The 20,526-nt window shown below is 38.3% G+C and overlaps 1 protein-coding gene across 5 annotated transcripts in view; it reads right to left on the bottom strand.

The window, feature by feature from the left end:
• Positions 1-18,187, bottom strand: part of LOC139968644 (PDZ and LIM domain protein 7-like) — a 66,642-nt gene extending 48,455 nt beyond the window's left edge. For 2 of the 5 annotated variants that reach the window (XM_071972866.1, XM_071972864.1), the window contains exons 1-4: positions 17,806-18,180; positions 9,924-10,078; positions 3,627-3,711; positions 844-1,064 (exon numbers count right to left, since the gene is read on the bottom strand). In XM_071972866.1, coding sequence (XP_071828967.1) covers positions 844-1,064; positions 3,627-3,711; positions 9,924-10,078; positions 17,806-17,916 — 572 coding nt within the window. In that variant the 5' untranslated portion in view covers positions 17,917-18,180. Of the gene's footprint in view, positions 1-843; positions 1,065-3,626; positions 3,712-9,923; positions 10,079-17,805 lie in introns of all 5 variants that reach the window. The other 3 variants (XM_071972863.1, XM_071972868.1, XM_071972865.1) reach the window with 3 other exon arrangements.
• Positions 18,188-20,526: the final 2,339 nt, after the last annotated feature.

Genomic DNA, 20,526 nt, shown 5'->3' with positions numbered 1-20,526 from the left:
CAATTTTCAGCTCAGTGAACATTTACAGAGCTAGTTCATTAATACAGGCTCAACAAAACCAGCTTTTACTAGGAAAAATCTCACTGTTGCACGGTCACTAGGGCTTGCAATAGTATGATGATAATTCAAAACAACTGAACCATGACAACACTTGAGATGTAAACTGAACCAGAAATGTAATCCTAGATCTGTAAATGACCTTGTAGAAACTATAGTGGAGGTTGTGTCATTGCAATGCCTGCAACTCAAAACTGTGGAATAGACGCACTATTACTTTGTGTTTGTCTGCGGCAGGTTCGGCAATTTGAGTGTGTCCATCACAGGGTGTGTTATGAGTAGTTGCTAACACGTTCTTAAGGTAATAAGGGTTACAAAATTCTATACAAAATATTGCCATAATACGGCAAGATTCTTCCATCAGCAGTATGTGTGATCACTCATTATATGGTATACCATGTGATGTGGCCTCTGATGACTCCCCACCACAACCTCACCTCCCCCACCACAACGAGGCTCCCCCTCCCCCTTCCCCTCAGTATAGAAATTGTTTCAATTAGTCTCATGTAATTAACATACTTATTGATAGTTTTCATTGTGTAATTTATAAGGATCCAATTGAGAGATCACCATAGAATACTCCACGACCAACGTGGGTTAAATTGACCAATTCAGGAAAGTGACAGGAGACATATGGTATATATACGGGTTTATCATAAAGTAAATGTAAATTTGCAACTCTCCTCCCAAGCCAAATGGTTCAAGTCCATAACTTTCCGGATGGAGCCACATTTTGAAGACTTCTATCATAATGTTACCAGACATTCAGTTTTTTTAAATTCTTACTTCCCCACAGAGTTATCTATCATTCCCTCAGTCTGACCCTTAAAGGTTTCTGCGATGTTCTGCTCCGAGTAGAGTCCGGCAGGGGAGTTGAACTGTAGATGGACGACCTGGGCTGACCCTCTTCCTCCTGGTGGTGTGGGTGCTGCAATGGGTGCCGCTGGTTGAGGAGCACCATATCCTTTAGGGGTAAAATTTGTTTTACTTCCAGGATGCAGAAACTCCTTTACAAAAAAAGAAAAGATTACAGTAAAAAACTTGCTCCTTCATGAGAAGGTAAATAAACTTTTACTTTAGAAATAGTGAGGCTTTTTTTTGGAACACATGGGCTTTTTTTTCCCTGATTTTTTTTAATAGAGGCAAGTTCAAAGCAACAGATTTTCAAGAACTATTTTGTTGATGACCATTCTAGCAGATTTCCACAGATTATAGGATATACATTAAGCTTATTTCATTATACCTACAAATCTTTTCACTACCAGGTAGGGTGAATTAATCGGGGGCAGGGGAATGCTAAAGAAGAAGAAACAATTGTACCTAGTATCAAGTTTCCTTTAATTGTCTTTAAGAAATCACATTAAGGTAAAGCGGAGGATAAAACTGTATCCTGAGAGAGGATATTTAGAAATGAAAGGTTCATTGTACACATTACCAAAAAAATGAAAGATATGAAGTGATGTCGGTTTACCTCTTTTCTGAACAGAGGTCAAATGGTGGTCTTAATAAATGAACATAACTTGACTAAAATCCTGAAAACAAGCAAGCTTAACATAGCATAGCAGTTATTTCCTATTTGTAGGATACTCTACTGTATGTAAACTATATGCCCCATAGGAAAGTTCTACAGGTACTTTGTAAGAAAAGTCACACAACAAAGAACCTGGCAAGAGAAACCAAACAACCGAATTACTGATCCGCTCTCAACCCTAGTCACTGATTGGCTCTCAACCCCAGTCACTGATTGGCTCTCAAGCCCAGTCCTCTCGCATCGAGACTGTGACTGTGTGATCATGGTCAGAGATTGATTAGAAATGGCACAAATAAGTACTACACAAGATCTTAGTCAAAAAGCCCAGAACTACAGGTTCTCCATGACTGATGACGTTGCAGTTTTTATACAATGTATATTGTAGTGATATATTTGAAGCCCTGCCAAAAAATTGACTCAAAGCTGTGGATTATACAGACAAATAGCTTTTCCAGGAATGAATGAACGAAGATGTTAAAATGAACGTAGCATGTATAGTCTCTGCGTATATTATAAATTTGGCACTGTTCATTGTAGTTGTAACAGCCCTGCCAAGCCTGATAGGTGCCCGTACAGTCAAAAAAACCAACTCATGTGTTTATAGACCAATCGTTATATGATACACTAATCACAAACTGTAAACAACAACATACATACTGTTCATACTGTAAACAACAACATACATACTGTACGTACTGTATACCGGCAACAAAATACCATACATACTGTACTTGATTTGTTGAAGGTCAGACACAATACATACAGTGCAATTATCTGTGGTTTTTTCTTCTTTTTTATGTACTTAATGCTGTATAGATTTTCAGCAAAAGGAAACAAACAAACACATAAAAATAAACAAACAAACACATATAAACAAACAAACACATATAAACAAACAAAACATAATTATTACAGGAGCACAAACATGTTAAACCCTTGATTTTCCATACTATGCAATACAGAGTTCAACTAGAAGTGAAAATGAGGTCAATTCAAAATTCCATTCCTTTGAAAACAGTTTCTTGTTAAGGTCAAAGTAGGGTTTTGATAGTCTGTATAGTAATATTGATTATAAATAGTAATTACAGCCATACAATATTAACAAAAAGTCTGATTAAAACTGTGTGAATTTAAACAGGACGTTGAACAGTATTGTGCTGAAGAAAGATTCACTTCGCACCTCAATTGTAAATGGTTTCACCGCAATTGATTCACTGGGCTGTTATGCATGGTTCTGTTGATAACGTCACTACGCAGGTGGGCGGGTATACAGAGCTATTGGACAATGACAGTTATAACAGGAAACACCACAGAATGACACACAGTAGTACCATATTTGGAAATTTTAGCATAAACCAAAGACACGCGATATACATCTAGTATCTACTACATGTATCACATTCTCATACTTTTATAAGCCTTTTTTTTTAAATTACAAAGGCAATATTCTACTTTGGAGGCTCACGCTGCCTGCAACATATTACTTTTAAAGGACTAGGTTGCATTCCTAATTAATAATTTTATGCAGCATTAATGTATGCATGGAATATTGTTCCATATTTCCCGGCATATTGTTTAAAAATTACAGAACGGATGACCTGTCCCCGATGATGTCCAATTCCTCCTGTTACTTGGGCTGAAGATGAGATCCATTTGAAGGAAATGCTCTGACAATATTTATGTAAATAATCAAAACATATATACATGTAGCCATTACACAATTAACACACACAAATTAATTGAAGGTTCTTTTCAGCATTACATTCCATTGCATTGCATTGGCTATATGATAAAGTAATACGTAAACAAAAATGGTCAAGGTTTCAGTAACTTGCTTCATTTTGATGTCAAGTTTGTTTTCGCTCATCCTAAGTTGCAGGAAGGACAAAAACTAAGGATAAAAACTCTCAAAATAAAAATTCTCATCATGGTTTATGTGACTGAAGACTCTCTACCACAGCATAAGATTATTTTAGGAGACTTTGTTGCACTTTAGTTGATGATGCAATTTGTGGAGGCATTTTAGTTTTAACTTTACCTGTTGGTTATTGTTGGCCTTCAGTGACACCTTAAAGTTTCCTGAATCATCTTGTGTGATGGGCTTCCAGACTCTTGTATCTCCCCTGTGAATATTAAAATCCAAAGTTTTTATTTGTTAATTTTATAGAACATCGTCAACCATCTCAAAAAGCATGAGGGAGATCTGGTACAACATTCACAGGTAACGTTATTTCATGTGTACAGAAAAAAAGAAAAAAAGAAAAAGTTGTTTTGATTACAAGTGCAAGAACTATATGTCTCAGCAGTCTTCTGTTACTGTTACTCTAGCTAAACAGTAGGAAAGGGGAGGTGGGAAACAGAAAGATAATGTCATAATGTCACCAGTTCCCCTCTAAATATGTCTGGCCCCCTATATGATGATAGATTCCAGGGTTGTGATATATCCCCTAATCCCCCCTCCCTTCCCCCCATCAGGCTTGCATAAAGATTAAAAAGTATTGCTGAGTTTGGTAAATATTCCTTATATACAGTTGATCTCCATTAATGTCACCACAATGTTGGGAGATACTAATCACATGTAGAACATAATCATGTGAAACTGATACAATGATGGGCCAAGCTTCCTGTTTTATTTTACACAATTCATCTCTTTCTGTTTTATGAAATGAGAAGCTAAAATACAAGCAACATCAAATTACATGAGATACAATAACCTCATATGAACCATAATTTCCATGATCATGGAACCAAACTATATCACACTACATTAATGTCATGTTGAGTTATTTTTCATGTGGTAACTTAACGATTATTACCCTTCACCAGTTATAGAAACTCAGTACTTCCTGCAGACATGGTTATGTTGTTGTTCTCGGTATACTGTATATCATGCTGAAACCTTATCCTTACATGAGTTTACAATTAAGTCGAGCATAAAAATAACAGATTAAATTACAACTCAGCCAAGTCTAATTCTGGTATTTATAAACAAGATTCTGTTCTGTAAACTAATACAAGATAAATGAAGAGTGAAGTATATGAGAGATAACCTTTGAGGGATATACAGTAATGACATGTACAGGGAGGGGAGGGGGAGGGGGGAGGGGGGAGGGGGGATGATCAGGGGTGCGCAGCTTCCTCCATTGTCCTTTTCTTACACAGCTGGGAAATATGAACATTTCTCTGCTCATATGTCACAATCACCCAGTCTCTATTATAGTAACTCAACAATGTAATGAAACCACAATTTCAGATATCAAAATGTATTTTACAAGTCTAATGCCTATACTGCATTAGAAAAGTGTGTGTGTGGAGGAGGGGGGGGGGGTGGTCTAACCCTGCATTCACCTTGGAATAATTCGTTGACTTTACCCGGTATCACAAACTATCATGACATCATTGTAAAGCCTATGCAACAGCTGGAGAGGACATTTCAAGTTCAAAACATACGAAAGGTTGTAAGATCTTCCTCGAGGGAGGTCGAGAAAAGGAAAATTAATCAAATCAAATTTCCTGGATGGATAGACAAGACTTCATCAGGGTTCTAGAGTAAGAATAAGGAACAATAAGAAAAACCTGCCAGATGTTCGACTAAAATAAGTGATCACATTTCAGTAGATGTACATCAATGTTATTCTGTTTTCTTTTATGGTATGATGGTAAAGTTCTAAATATCAAAGGTCTGCAGGGTTTAACATAATTTATAATGAGTTTTAAAGTTAAAGAGCATTGAAATCTTTAGTGAAAGACCTTGTCATACAATCCATGCAGATTTAAATCATACAGGTACACTACAGTTTAATTAGGCTCATTGATAGTACTTTAGATACTTTCATGAACTGTTACAATCAGAAACGAGCGAAAGGAAAACTTAATTCTTTGAATTAGAACATCAAGAGTAATGGGAATCAGGATTGCCCCTAAATATGCTAGAAGGTCGTTAAATGGGCGTTCACACTCGTAATTGTCAATTTTAATACCTCTCAATGAAAGGCTGGGAATAATTTCAAGGATTATAGCTTCAAAAGACAGGTCTCTTGAAAACTTCCAGCAATATTTAGCTAGCTAAAACTAGGGGGCCAATACTGGTCAACGACCTTTATGATACTTGAATGCTCATACCAGAGGAAAGGAGAGGGGAGAAGAATAAAGAGAGGGGAGAGGAATAAAGAGAGGGTAGATATGAAAGGAGAGAGTAGAGGAAAGTGGAGAGGAGAGGAGAGGAAAGGAGAGAGGGGAGCGGAGAGAGGGGAGGGGTTATTAAATGTATGTTTAAACACTTAATTCACATCAAGAGCATCAGTAAGGAGAAACACAGTTACGTTACTGTAAGTAGCTATGAGGTATCATTTGCTGGGTCAGTCAATAACACATGTACACTATTAATACAGTAATGCAATATTAGGAACTTATTAGGGACTTCCCTCTATGATGGAATTACTTATTCTTTTTTATTTTTACCTTGATAAGACAAAGCTATATGGTAGACTACTTCAGAACCAGATAACAGTGGTATAACATAAACCATTAGCAATGAATGTAGGGTAAGACCTACAGTAGGCACACAGTAGGAAGATAAACGCAGTACTGTTGGTTAATTTGTAACATTTGTGTGTCAACTTTCATTTCCAAAGTTGTTTCAACTATCTTATCTCAATCTCAACACCATACACATCTTTGATATGATGATAGCTTGCTATATATATCTAGGCACCCAGATTGGGAAGTAATGAATGTAGGTTATAAGTACTTTGTACTGCACAGTAATTTGGTTTGAACAGTCAAATGATGTCTATATAGCATCTGTGTTGCATACGGTACAACATGTATACATACACACAAAAATGTTCAGAGTTTAAGTGGCTTAAGTACCAATACAGTCCTAAATATATGCAGAGACTGACACGCTAGGTAGACATATTTATAATGTGGAGGGCATATTGCAGAACTGTTAGAGAAGTGAATGTGGTTGACAGAGGGTAGCCCTCCATGGAGAGGTCAAGTTATGCTCACAGTTTTCCTAGTAATTAGTTGTGTGCAGTTTGGTTAGGAGCCAAGGAGGCATGTACTGTACTGTACTGTACACTCACACATTTACCACATCATTGCGAGAGACTGTGCCTTCCTTGTTTAATATAAAGTTGTCTTGAAGTTAGTCTTAAAGCACAGTACTTCCCTTCCTTCTTTTCCTTCCATCTTTGTATCAGACTTATCAACAATTAACAATATATGTACCCATACAACTTGACTACATACATACTGTACATACATGCATACACACAGTGTAACACTATTTACCGTACAGTCCAATGCCTTCAGTTTCGTAGGCATCCATACCACAGAACCATTTCAAAGAACTGAATGCATATACCTCACTAGTGTATTTGCTCTGATTTCATTATAATAAGATAAATCCTACTAATTCATCCCCATATTTGGTTATATTTACACAATGACTCAACAAAACTCATTCACCAATTCTGTTGGCCGAGTTACTCATTGTGAGTTGGTGCTGGGTGATTGGAAATATGATTTCAATATAGTCCTGTGCAAATTAAGACATGCCCTCGGGAAAGTTAGCGGAGAAAGTCACAAGTTCTGTCCCAGTTAATGTAATTGAATGCCGCCCTTGAATCCTGTCAGTACAAAAAGTAGTGTTAGATAAAAGATATATGATATATCGTTTAACCTGAGGTTCTAATACTGAAGCAGAGAACCCTGATGTGCAGTAGCTTTCAATAGAGAAATATTAAAACTAAAAAAAAGGACGTATCTATTTTGTCACACTTTGAGTACGTATCACTTCAAAATTCTTTGTTAAAAACTGAAACTGGAGAATGATTTCCTCTTGAGGGATAACTTCAATTCTGACACAATAGAGTACAGGTTTGTAAGTACAGTTTAATAATGCTGAAGAAGGGCAATTAGTGTTTGGCAATTTTGAATCACATCGCACAATATACAGTGGTATAATCCAGGCGTTTGCTCAAAATTGATAAAAGCTAAAGCTGTGTGACAAAGGAAAGGGCTGAGTATATGTAAAGGTATAGAATGGTAAGGTAAAGCAAATGGAGAGGGGGAGGAGGGAGGGGAGTGGAGTGGAGTGGAGGAAGGGGGAGGGGAGGAAGGGGAGGGGGAGGGGAAGGGAGGAAGAGGGAGGGCAGGGGAGGGGAGGGGAGGGGAGATTTTTTAAACTTCAAAACTCATGAAGCTTGTCAAGAAAATCCAGGTAGAACTGAATCAGCAATAGTAGTGCCAGTCTACAGTTATCTGCGGATCTGTCCGAGCAACTTAGTCGTCGTGAACAATTGAAGTTTTCCATTAGTTTGAACCAAATGCTGAAGCTGTGCTACAATTTTACTGCTCAAGCATATACGTCCTGTCCATGCATGAATTGCAACATGTGAACATACCAATTGTCAATGGTCATAGTTTCACACTCTCCTGAAATGTCTTTGAACTGTATAAATCGAAACTATAGTGTAAATATAGTTAACTTGTGTACATAACCAGCTGCACGAAATTGACACTTGTCTACAGTAAATGTACATGTGTCACATTATTAGGGTAGTACAACGCTACTACATAGCTCGTACACATCATACTATAAACTGATTTGCAGAAATATGTGACAGATTATATATGATGAACAACACCATGACCATTCTATGACCAGAAATGTATGCTATAAATGTCCACAATGTTTCAAAACTTAAAACACACTTTGTGACATTCTCGAGGCATTTTTGAAATGATTATAAACTAGTTTCAAACCATTCTGTTCATAATGATTTATATCCTGTAGTGAAATTTTCAATTTTCTCAAGAAATGGCAGACAGGATAATAATATCTTGATTGAACATTAATAGTAAACAAATGAACAATTGATATTGTGTGCAATTGTGGTATTTAGGATAAACTTTCGGTTACAGGCCACAAGACCGAAGGTCCACGAGACCGAAGGTCCGCGAGACCAAAGGTCCGCGAGACCGAAAGTCCACGAGACCGAAACTATTACTAGGCCTCGAGAGACCGAAACTATTACTAGGCCTATAATAGTGGTAAGACAAATATTACTACCGATAATATTACGTTGATAAAGTGCGGAATTAAAAAGAATTTACATCCATTTCTTTTCATAGTGGATACCAGTGACTTGCACAAGGGGGCTGGGCAGCTTGCATTGATACTAGGCCTCCACCAGTGGCGTAACCAGAGGGGGTTGCAGGGGGCGAAAGCCCCCATCTCAAAAGTCTCGCCCCCCCCTGCTTCGGTCTCGCGGAATTTCCCCAAACTTTCTTCACCAGTTGTAAATTTGTTTGGATTCAAAGTAACTATGTGATCTTCCTTAAACTCTTGATGCCAGAGGTTCTTTTATAAACATGATGGGTGGGGGGGGGAGGGGGAGTCAAATTTACCAGTGAAGTAAACACTCTGGCCTTTACAAGGCAGTTAGAAAGCTAAGGGCATGTCTACCTACTCTGTTGATTTAATACCACCTCCACACAAGAAACACATAAAGAACTAATATTCCCACCAGGCCACTAAAAGAACAACATTAAAACTTTTACAAAGGAATACACTAAGCAATTGAACTTCCTGTGTATACACCCTGTTGTGAAGGAAAGCATGACCTCTAACCTATAGGCAGTAAAACTTCCCACCAATGTGCCAGTGATATCCCTGACACTCCAAAATCCCTCTTTTAGCTAACAATGAAAGTGGTTGTGACATACTACAAATGGAATGTTTGAGAGGTTGGTACATTGATCAGGAATGGCTGGCAAAGTCTGCCAATAAGGAAGAAGTTAAGACAGATTGAGGGTAAGGTTATGACTTTATGTTTCCAACATTATACAAATATATCTTCCTAATGACCTTGAAAAGTCAATAGTGTTTTAGATAAGGAAAGTTCAGCACATAGAAACCTGTTGCTGAAGTTCCATGTCAACAAATGCCTTATTTATGACTCGAGTAAACTAACATTTATCTCTACATCTTTATGATGAATGTCTCCTATATAGGCCTAAATATCAGAAGGAAGAACTAATATTATACAGGGCTACCATACAAAGTCATATCATAAGACCCGCCATTTTGTGAATCTGTGATGTCATATTGAGCTGCTAAAAGTACAATATATGTGTACAGTAAGATTCCATTACAACCACAGTTTCCACAAGGTTGATATTTAAAAGTACTGCAATTTATGGAAATTCCTCCACATGATGTAGATCAGATACACAAAGCTTTCTGAGGGATGTACCAAATAAGACACTGTGGGATTCATGAGAATATTGGCAATTATTGCAAAAATTGTTGGTTTCACGTTACCTCTGGGTCCTCAGATTAAGGTTGTCATGAAAAGCAGCTTTGATTTTGTTCTGTGCATCCAGATGGGTGCACACAGCTATATCTTCACCATTAATCATAAGAATGACATCCTTCTCTCTCAAGTTGGCCTGTTGAGCCTTTCCTCCGGCTGTAATCTGCAGGAAACAAATTGAAACAGTCATTTCCATACATGTTGAGAGTTTGTGAACTGGAGGATGATGAATGACTTAATTTTGGACATACACAGAAACATTTTTATTAAAAGAGCTGATTTTTTGAAGGTTTTCCACACTTAAAAAGGCATGAGACCACTATGGCTAGTTGTAAACCAAACACTTTGTGATTTTGAAATGACAATATAATATTTGGTGAAAGCACTCAGAACTCTATCAAACCTACATGTATCCATCAAACCTGTTGGGGTAGATCAGAAGAGGAGGTGATGGGCAGTCACCCAGAGGAGGGGTTAAGGGTGCGCAGTGCTAACATGTTACCCTATACATTATGCTAGGTAAGATGGGAAGGTGCAATTACTGTAGTAGAGTTGAGTCAGGTAAGAGAGGATTGCACTAAATCCTGTTTTTCAGTATTGGAAATTTCAATATGACTTACTGTATATGACCTAACATCAACTGGCATGCATCGTCCTGAAAGTTTAATATCAGTTCTGGTCGGACACTGACCAAAAATTAATGCAAATTTATGCTTCATTGGCTAGTACTTTAATTGCAAAATTCATGATGTAGAGAAGGAAGGATGGCAAACACAACTCTATCTTCGGTACTAGTGTCATGAATGAGTGCATACTTCTGGCACCCGTACTTTAAACATGTCTGGCTGACTTCCTTTCAAGCCAACTGCACCATCCATAGCGATCTCTTCCCTCTAATTAATTTCCAGTATACCTTCGTTTCACGGCTAGTCCTGAATTAAAATTGAACATGTATATCGGCGAAACTGCATGGGTGCATCATGATCATTCTGATAACACCATGGCTTGGCATTATAAGAATTTATCTTAGAGACATGCTGTGATATTTCCCTATAAAGCACGGTCACCCATGGGCCCACGGCTCCCTGCCAGGGACAAGACCGTTAGCTGTACACCGAATCCTTGACAGTTCTCTGATGAAGTGCTGTATGGCTTACTTCCTAATTTGAAAACTCCCGGAGGAGGGAAATTTCAGAAGCCCACTGGGAAGTAATTAATGTGACCTTAAAGGCTCTCTTACATTGATCAACCTATTTACAACCGTAACAAGGAGGTGGATACTTTATGAAGCTATAGCGCAGGGTACAGTATGCAGTACACAAAGTACACATGCATGTTGTTAGACACATTTGTACTACATACAAACCTGTACACCCCAAAACTCACATGTTTTCCTTCGGAATTCTGGTAAATTCCGAAGGAAGAGAGAGTGCGCGGTGACCTGTAGGAGAGGTCATCGGGGGTGCAGTGCTAAAATTATCACAGTGGCGTCTAGGTAGACTAGGAAATGTGCGTTAGTGTTGTAGGAGACTGGTAAGAGAGGAGTGAAGTAAATGCATAATTTAAGGATAGTTGTAGCAGCACTTACAGTACTACCCTCTTATGTCTGCTGGCCAAATCTTAACATGGAAGTATTTGAGGGTATTACTTCCATGTTCATAGTCAACACATGCAGTATGTTACATACATACAGCATATAAACTACACACATGATCTTAGTGGCAACACCAAAGCTCTCAACTTTTCCCGATGCAAATGCTGGTCATTTTGAAAAGAAAATGGAATTTCGAGACCCCCTGCATGCAAAATGGTGACATGCACATGTCATTAATTGCCATAATAATTTACAATTTTATGGTAACTTTTAGTACTGTAACGTTCACGAATTGTTTGTAAACTCTTCAAATTGCCTTTTTGACTTTGTGGAACATGGCTCAGCCCCATGAGGGATTTTTAGTAGACTGTGAGGGTAGGTGGGTTAACGACATCAGGTGTGAGACTAATTACCCACCTACTGGTGGTCACTTGGGAGCTCTGCAACACATATAACATGTAGCAGCTCCCTGGTTGTACCATGTACTCCAAGTTTGATATTAGCATGCACTCCATTTTCAATAGTCCCTCCCATCCCTGATGGGTCTTCCAACGGTCAGGAAGTTTGAAACCCTTACATGATACATGCTTGTCAACCACAATAACCCTTGTCAGGGTTATACCAACCGTGGTTGACACACACCTGCGCACATGAAAAGAGTTTTTGACCACCTCCCTGGTTGAGCAGTATTCTGCAGTAGACAATGCTGTACCCACCTTTTTATGACAAAGGAACAAGAATCCCTAAGAAGTTTATTCCTTTTGGTATCATTCTAGAAGATGATTGTTCACTTTAAGACTAATTCTCTTCAGAGTTCACATCTGAAGTACTTTATTAAGAACTGAGACAGATTTCCAGAGACTAACTATTCATTGTGCATGGCTTCCTTAAATACCCTAAGATTAACCACAATAAACATGCTCCAAGTGGTGAGAAACAAAACCAAGATTTCTTGAAAGAAGCTATCAAGCATTTTGAAGTTATATAAATTCAGTAGGTTTAGAATGCCTTATCCGTACAGCACTGTTGCTACTGTACTGTACAAGTCACAACAAATATAGAGCTTCGCCCACTGTATCTTTCAATGCAATGTACAAACCTGCTAGTTCCTTGTCATATTTCTCATTCAATTTTACAGGTACAACCCTTACCTACTGTACAATATTACTTGGCGAAGTCATAAGCAATGAAGTATTTAACGGAGCGGGGAAACAGAACAGAAAGAAGGAGGGAAAGGACTGGGAAATTATGCACGAACTGATCATCAGAGTAGGGTCAAAGGTCCTGCAAAATGCTGAGATTAAGAAGAAAAACTCAGAGTTTTTTCACAATTATTCAGAGAACATTGCCTCTGGTGGACATGCTTCCTCACACTGTGTGCACAACAGTTGAAAGGAGGCGAGTGTATTGTACCACCGAAGGAGAGGAATTAAGCATACTTTCAACTGTTAGTGAACCAACACAATGTAAAGACGGTTGTCATACTCAGGCATTTAAAACTGTCCTGAAAGGAAAGTTAATTCTCCCTTTCTAACTTCAGGGCAGTAAAATTGAGCATCTTTCTTTCAAAATGTAAATTTATTTGACATTTCATATCAGTGTATGCTGCGTTTTTCACACTGTTCTGTCCTGGAAACATTATAGAAAATGTCTTTGTTTTTTCCCTCCATTCAGAAACTAAGAAATAATCTCTACTGTGACTGTAACCAGGGAGTTGTTACTGAAACAACTCCCTGCTGTAACATATTCTCAATTCTCTTTACTTTCTTTCATCCTAGTACAGCTACACCAGCCTAAAGGATATTTTCATACAACATGTTTCTTTGTTTATTTACAAGATAAAGGTTGTAATTTTACTAGATACCCATTTGTGTATTCACAAAACCCCCCTTAGCTTCCTCCAAGGGTACAAATATTCGATACTCCCTTGGCACTTCACGTTGTCACTCAAAAAGACCCTTAACAACTTCAAATTTTACCTTCTAAAAATTCCTTGGTCACTGGAAAACAGTAACCTAATCCCCCTATCATATGATCTACAGATTAATGCAACAAGTCTGCAGGGCGGCTGTTATGATGCTAAAACTATTCAGTACTAATAAAAGAGGAGATTTGATAAGTTAATTGGTTAATTAACTATAGCACAAAGGGGTAATAATCAATTAAGGGAAATAGTTAATCACAAAACGAGTCTCACCATGTATGGTGTTCAAATGCTGTACATACTGTATGAATCAGAAGGATGCTGTACATAAACTCATTGTTACAGTATATGTAATGAAGAACCATGCTATACTGCATAATGTGTCACGACTAAAAGTTCAGCTTCTTCAGTCAATTTGGTCAATTCTTTCCCTGAAAAGTGATCCATAAATAAAATTCCATGTAAAGGTTGGTCAGTATTAAATTCCAAAACATACAGTCCAATATTTTGGAGTTCTACCTCATGCCAATCCTACAACATCTCATTAAAACCTCATACCAATCCTACATATCATTGTTAATACATCTGATCCTTTTGAAATTTGTCTTGAAATTTGAAAACATGTTATTGAGTCTAAAAAGACGGTGTTTACAACAGCCTTTAATTAAAAATTCAAAAATCTTCTAATTACATTGATTTCAGTTTCACTATCAAGATAATAGAACATAAACACTGTAGGCTTAATACAATACTGCACTAGCACAGTGCAGCAAGTCACTCTGTGTATAGTACTAAATGCTGGGCTCATAAATTTATACTTAAAACTCAAATTGGCTGTTCTGTTTTCCAGGAGAAATTACATCGACAGTACACAGAAAATCTTGATTACTGTAAGTAACGCCATGGAGCTATTACGGTAAAACCATGCTGTACATTCCAATTCCAGCTTCCAATAAAGAGACTGCAGAATCATCACGAATGGAAACTTTTTCACCACTCATCCATTTGAAAGGACAACATGTGGTCACAGAAAAATGACTATGCAATCAATTCACTGGTAAGTGATTTGTTTGTTGAAGACCCTGGATCTTGTTAGCTGGATAAACAACTTCACCTGTATACTACATGTTTATGTCATGGACATTACCGAATTATTTGCATTACAATTAACTACGGATTCTTCTCAAGAAAAAAGACGTAATCCAAAGAACAAATAAATTACACAAAACATTAAAATACCGTAGCAGAGCATGTTGTGGCTTATATAGTCTGCTCTCTCTTTGTGTTAGTTAATAGTGCATGTAAGATATTATCCATAGGTGCAAACTGAAAACCTGTGAGCTGTAAATGAAAGAGGATTCACTGACATACTTTACAGTATGCATGTAATTTGAATCATACTGTATCATGCCTAAACTTTATCCAGTGAGAGGGGGGGGGGGGGGAGAGGGTCCACTCAATGGGTATTATTGTTAGTGTAATATTATTTGAATTATAGCAATTATGAAATGTATAAGTAGTATGTGGCAGAATTTACTAAATATATTTAAACAAGCTTTCAATAAACTAATTGGCATGTTAAAGGGTTAAAGGGTGCAAAAAGAAGTGTCTAATGCCGGTTATCTGACCTAGTTTCGAATTCGGTGTAACAGAACTGTTAGACACCACCACTGATCCCAGAAAATACACACAGAGCCAGCGTGCTACCGTCGGTAATTAGACACTAGTGTACAGTCAGTACATACAGCTGCTGTCAATACCCAGAGCACTAGTGTACAAACGAAACAGCGATGGACATCTCAGGTCCAGCTAAAGATAACAAGGTATCACGTTTCATATTACTGTACTGTCTGCATTTTGTAGCGACACGAACAAAACGTCACTTGCAAGCAACGGAAAGTTAACTTTTTCAGATGGCCGCACGCAGTTTGGGGCGAGTCTTCAATGCCTTCAGTAAGTGTGATGTGTATGTCCTTGCTTAGTTAACACCCTTTACAACCAGATTACAGAGAGTTATCATACCATTCCCAGCACTGATCCAGACCGTAAACACTCTAATTCCATAAACATGCCAATTATATGCCTTTTTTCTTTGAACATTGTTTGTTCCTAGTTCAAACATATTAAATGGCCAGCACAGGGAATAATGTATCCGGTATCTCATCGCAACATACTATACAAAATGGTCTAGTTGCTATGTATACCAACCATGTAAAGATGTACATACATTCAGTTATCTACACAGGAAGTATAGTATCCAATGAGAGACAAACTTCCAAGCCCTCTATTAATGCTACACGAACTTTGAAGGCTACATCTTACCCTGCAGCGAGGCTCAAATTACACTGTTTACACAACCGGTGGTCTCGCAATGGAAGTATGTCCTTAGATAGGGAAAGATTTATGCTAAAGATGTAGTTTTGCATAGTTATAGCATTGTTTTGATCTGATCGATACATGCATGCCATACAGTCTATTGACACACACGTTTCCAACTAAGATAAAAACAATAGACTCCTCCCAATAAAATAGTCATAAATATACAAAATTTATAATGATACCAGGCACAGTGTCAGTAAATGTATCTCCAAATTTCTGAATCAGGATTGTGAGTCAATACTGTAGAACACCTGGATAGATTATGATGCTAATTTGACAAGGCTTTACAAGTTTGTTCGACTAAACAGTAAACAGTCACAACGCCTTAATAACTAGATCATTTAGCATTTGATATGTTACTTCCACACAAAAAAAGAACAATATCAAGGTGACCATTTTAAATGCTCATACATTGAAAAGATGACATTTAATATAGACTGTGAGGACACTATGAGAGAGCTACATACGTTAAATATTCTTTACTTGGCTGAATCTTCTTCCCCCGACCCACCCCACCCTCCATCCTCCCCGGGTATGTCATTATCACTTTAATGTACACTGACTATGAAGCTGTTTGAGTTTTATTTTTAATTTTTAATTCTCAATAATACGTACCATGAGTCGTCTCAATTAAGAGAGCCTGAAATATCTAACACCACTTGAAGGTAATTGTCTGGTATATATGTTTTTATTCTAGGTCAAATCAAAGCAATGGAATAAAATGCTTGACAGGTAAACTATTTGTCTTTGGAACTATAGCTGATGTGATATGGTACTGTATGAATCTTACTACTTTATGTTCCTTTAATAACAACAATATTTCAGGAAGGGTGATGATGATCATAAACTCACACGTAGTGCTATAACTTTATATGTGCAAGGCTTTAACTGTAAAGAAGATTAAAGAAGATTAGTGGGGTTAAGCTAACAAAATACTTCTCGCCAAAGAAGATCGTGGTCAGTCTTTGGAAAGAGCCTTTTGGATCTCCAGATGATTATGAAAACTTCCTTCCATGTAAGCTTACTTGTAAGATCTTAGTACTGTAGCCCTGGATTTTACTGCTTGAATAAACTATGAAATTTGATTGAGTCCTTGGGGTTTGAAGAGTTTATTGGTTCGAGTGGCTATATGATAGCTGTTCATGTCTACATAAATAGGCCTTATATATCAAAATGACATCACTATTGCAGAGAAAGCCAAGGAACAAATACTGCACTGTTGAAGGGTTTTTGACCCTCCAGTTTGAGCAAAGTCCAACATCAGTGCTCAACATTCCCTTCACCCCCCCCCCCTACCCGCTCCTCTCACCATCTTCCACATCCCCTACTCCTATTCTTAGTGCTCTACAGTATTTAAATTATAACAAATTTAGCTGTTCTGTCATAATCAAACAAATAGGCCCAATGTAAAAGTTGGCATTGTCAGGTTTTACAAGTACATGAACAGTCATTAACATAGTTGCAGAACTCTAGGTCTTTAGTATTACTGAACTTCACACAGTATATGACATCAGTTTGATTGTATAGTATTGAACATCAAACAATGCATCTGCTTTGGTCGAATGGTACTATATTGTTTGCAGATCACTTTTATATTTGCGTTACAGTTGATCTGTATTCAAACCCATACAAGGCAACATAACATTAGGAATGATATTGATACACTGTATCCGAACACATTGTAGCTGTTTCGTTGCAGATGAACATAACTGAGAGGGAGAATACAAAAGGTTCAATATGAGTTATGGCATCTGTAAGGCCTAGCCTAGTTAAGTCGATTGCACATTTCAAGGTATTCGACTTCACATTTCGAGACCATGATTTTACGAACACATCAATGTAGTAGTAGTAGTGTTGGTGAGTCTGGGTAAGACATTTCATTACTATGCTAGCCTTAGGTTATACAAAATGTGTACACTTTCAGAGAACTCCCTATGGGTATTAGATACCCTAACAGCAATTGTAGATTAGAATCTAGTTCTCCCATACTTACTTTGGATATGTGTAATGGCAAGCCGAAATCTCGTCCGCCAGCCAAGCGGAATCCAAACGGACCCGGTCCTGGTATGGTTACATTGGTTATAGTACCTTGAGAGAGCGACATTTTACTACTTTCTTTCTCCCCTCCGACAAAAACACGATCTGTGTCTGATGTTACTTCTAACGTAAACGTTGGCGACTTGTACACTAAACTACAGGACAAAAATTCCGAGTAAATCCACACAAAAATTACAATCGGAAACGACAGACGGAGCAGAAGGAACTACCTTCGCACTGTACGATTGTGTGGGAGAGGGATCTAACCAAATATGAATGTCAAGAATGTATGGAATGCCGACGGTACCATACGGAAGTGGTAAAGAGTATGTAGACTGCGCGACGTGCTGTAGTTGCAAAGATGTCTGGTATAGTGGGCGGGGCAATAAACTTTGTCGTGGGGTGAAACATTTTCAAGTTCATGCGCGGGAGATTTATGAAATGATTTTACGTATGACAGGGTCGTAATTATGCTCTCATTTCAGACGGTGTAGGTCACATATTAGCCTATCAGAAAAGTCGTTCTAAAACAGAACAGGGAATGACTGAGGCTATTTATAGCGACTGATTTCATTTCTACATTCCACCTTTACTAATAATTAAGACGTTCATATGACCCCTTTCCATTTCCTCGGTGGGCCAATGAATGGAGGGATGGTCCACTGTGACCAATGACGTGCACATGATTTCAAAGGTGGGGGCCAGATTCTAATTTTCCTTGATTCATTAACGCATATAGGACATATTAAAACTTTCAATGGAAGGACTAGAGACGGATCCCGGGATTTTATAAAGGATCGGGAGCGATGCCACAGACACTGAAGCTGATTCACACGCAGTGCGGCCTTGGGGTCGTCCCCCACCATGGAAGGAAAATAAGACAAAGTCAAATGGTCAAATGGTGCATTCTGGGGCATATTTTAGATAATGTATATAATTAGGTCTAAGCACCAGGTGCCAGTGGTGTTAATAACTACCAGTTCTCTTGAATATTTTTGCTGTAGTCGACTGGGATTCGCGCTTCGTCCCACCCGGGTCCTGAGGAGTATAGCCTAATTCTTCCCCGCCTGTTACACCTGCTCTACCTTCTGAATGGTTTTGTGCATACCACTGGTTGTGATAGTTTTCCACAAAACACGATTATAAAAAACTAACCCATAGGCCTACGCTATTGGTCTAGTGTTGTTGTTGTTTTGTTATGATTTTTCATTCATTTTTCTGAATTTATTATCATTTTTATTTTGAGTGCGAGAAATAGAGAGAGTGGAGATTAGTGATGTCACCGTAATGTAACACTATACAAGGTTGATGGCCTAGAAGGTGAGTTCGCGGTAGAAACTTTGACTTATTAACAAACTTACAGAAAATCGTTCGGATCGTGAAATTCCTGTCTTTGGCCAAGGGGACTGGCCACAATGTCCGTGGCCCTCATATGAGAAAAATGATGTAACATGTTACATTCCCAGGCCCGGTCCCCTTGAAGTTTCAGTACTAGTGAGATAATGGCCATAGGCCCACGCCTCATCCCACTGGCAACTGCATATGATGTAGACCGGCACACAGAGCCGTCATAAACATATGGTAGCCGACTGACTGATAAATTCAATTTTATGGCATACCTCAATTGGTTATTGACGTCAACGTCATAAACCTTTATAAACATGCTTAAACATACATTTGCTTTTCATCTGACTGATTGTTGTGCATCTGAACCATTTCTTCCAGCTGCAAGTCAACTGCTATGGATTGAACTGATCTAACTTAACATTATTAGCGGCATCGTTAGACATGTGATCGTTAGAGGGGGAAATCAAAATGAGAGTATATTTTTTGCGAGGGGGGGGGGGTGGGGGGCAGAATTCTAGTAATGCAAGTCAGCGCCAGAAGAACCAACGTAATGATGGGTCACGAAACAACGATTGGCACGGAGCCCCGCCAACTGGCCCTAGCTGTTGATGTTCAATGGAGGGGTGCATGGGAGGAGCGAAACCCACTTATATCAAATCAAATCAGTCGCATGTTAATAATAGTCAGTTAATTTAAGCCAAAGAGTTGCGTATCTGTCTGTTTTTGTCTTTAACATGGCAAATTGAATGTCGGGCCGGGGGGGGGGGTAGCCTCTGTAAACAATCGAGTCCAAATTGGCGTCGGATGGTTATCGGCGTGGTTGTCAAAATATTTTTTTAAAAGAGGGCGGTATATACAAAAATAGAGAACGACAGAAAATGCGCACGCTCGATTTCACTCTGTTTTCAATACCCTTCACATGTGGCCAGAGGGGCGACCACTCTATATAATGGTAAACATGGCGTGCGAAGGAGTGGGGCGTCAAAATAGGAAGATAAAGAAACTCGAATACATTGTATATAGTTATTTTTCCTTATAGATTTTTTCTTGCGTAGCTTGACCGCCTGACTTAATTCAATTGAACGTAGTTTCTTTCAAGTCTCCGCTAAGGTTTTCAAATACTAATGTTTGTCAGCGCTTTGATATATTTCATTGTTTGTTCATTTTCTTGTATACTGATTCCTATCGAACTTGCATTGTGTTGTTGTAAATGTGGAAATACACACGTCAAATTTAATTCAATTTTTTATGCCGCTGGCAACCGGAAATGACGGTGAGAGGCCTGAGTGTGAGATGAGTGCTGTACAAGTGTGTAAGTAAGTTAACACTA

Source organism: Apostichopus japonicus, chromosome 6 (genome assembly GCF_037975245.1).
Source record: "Apostichopus japonicus isolate 1M-3 chromosome 6, ASM3797524v1, whole genome shotgun sequence".
NCBI classification, from domain to species: domain Eukaryota; kingdom Metazoa; phylum Echinodermata; class Holothuroidea; order Aspidochirotida; family Stichopodidae; genus Apostichopus; species Apostichopus japonicus.
This window is presented reverse-complemented; position numbering and strand designations above follow the sequence as displayed.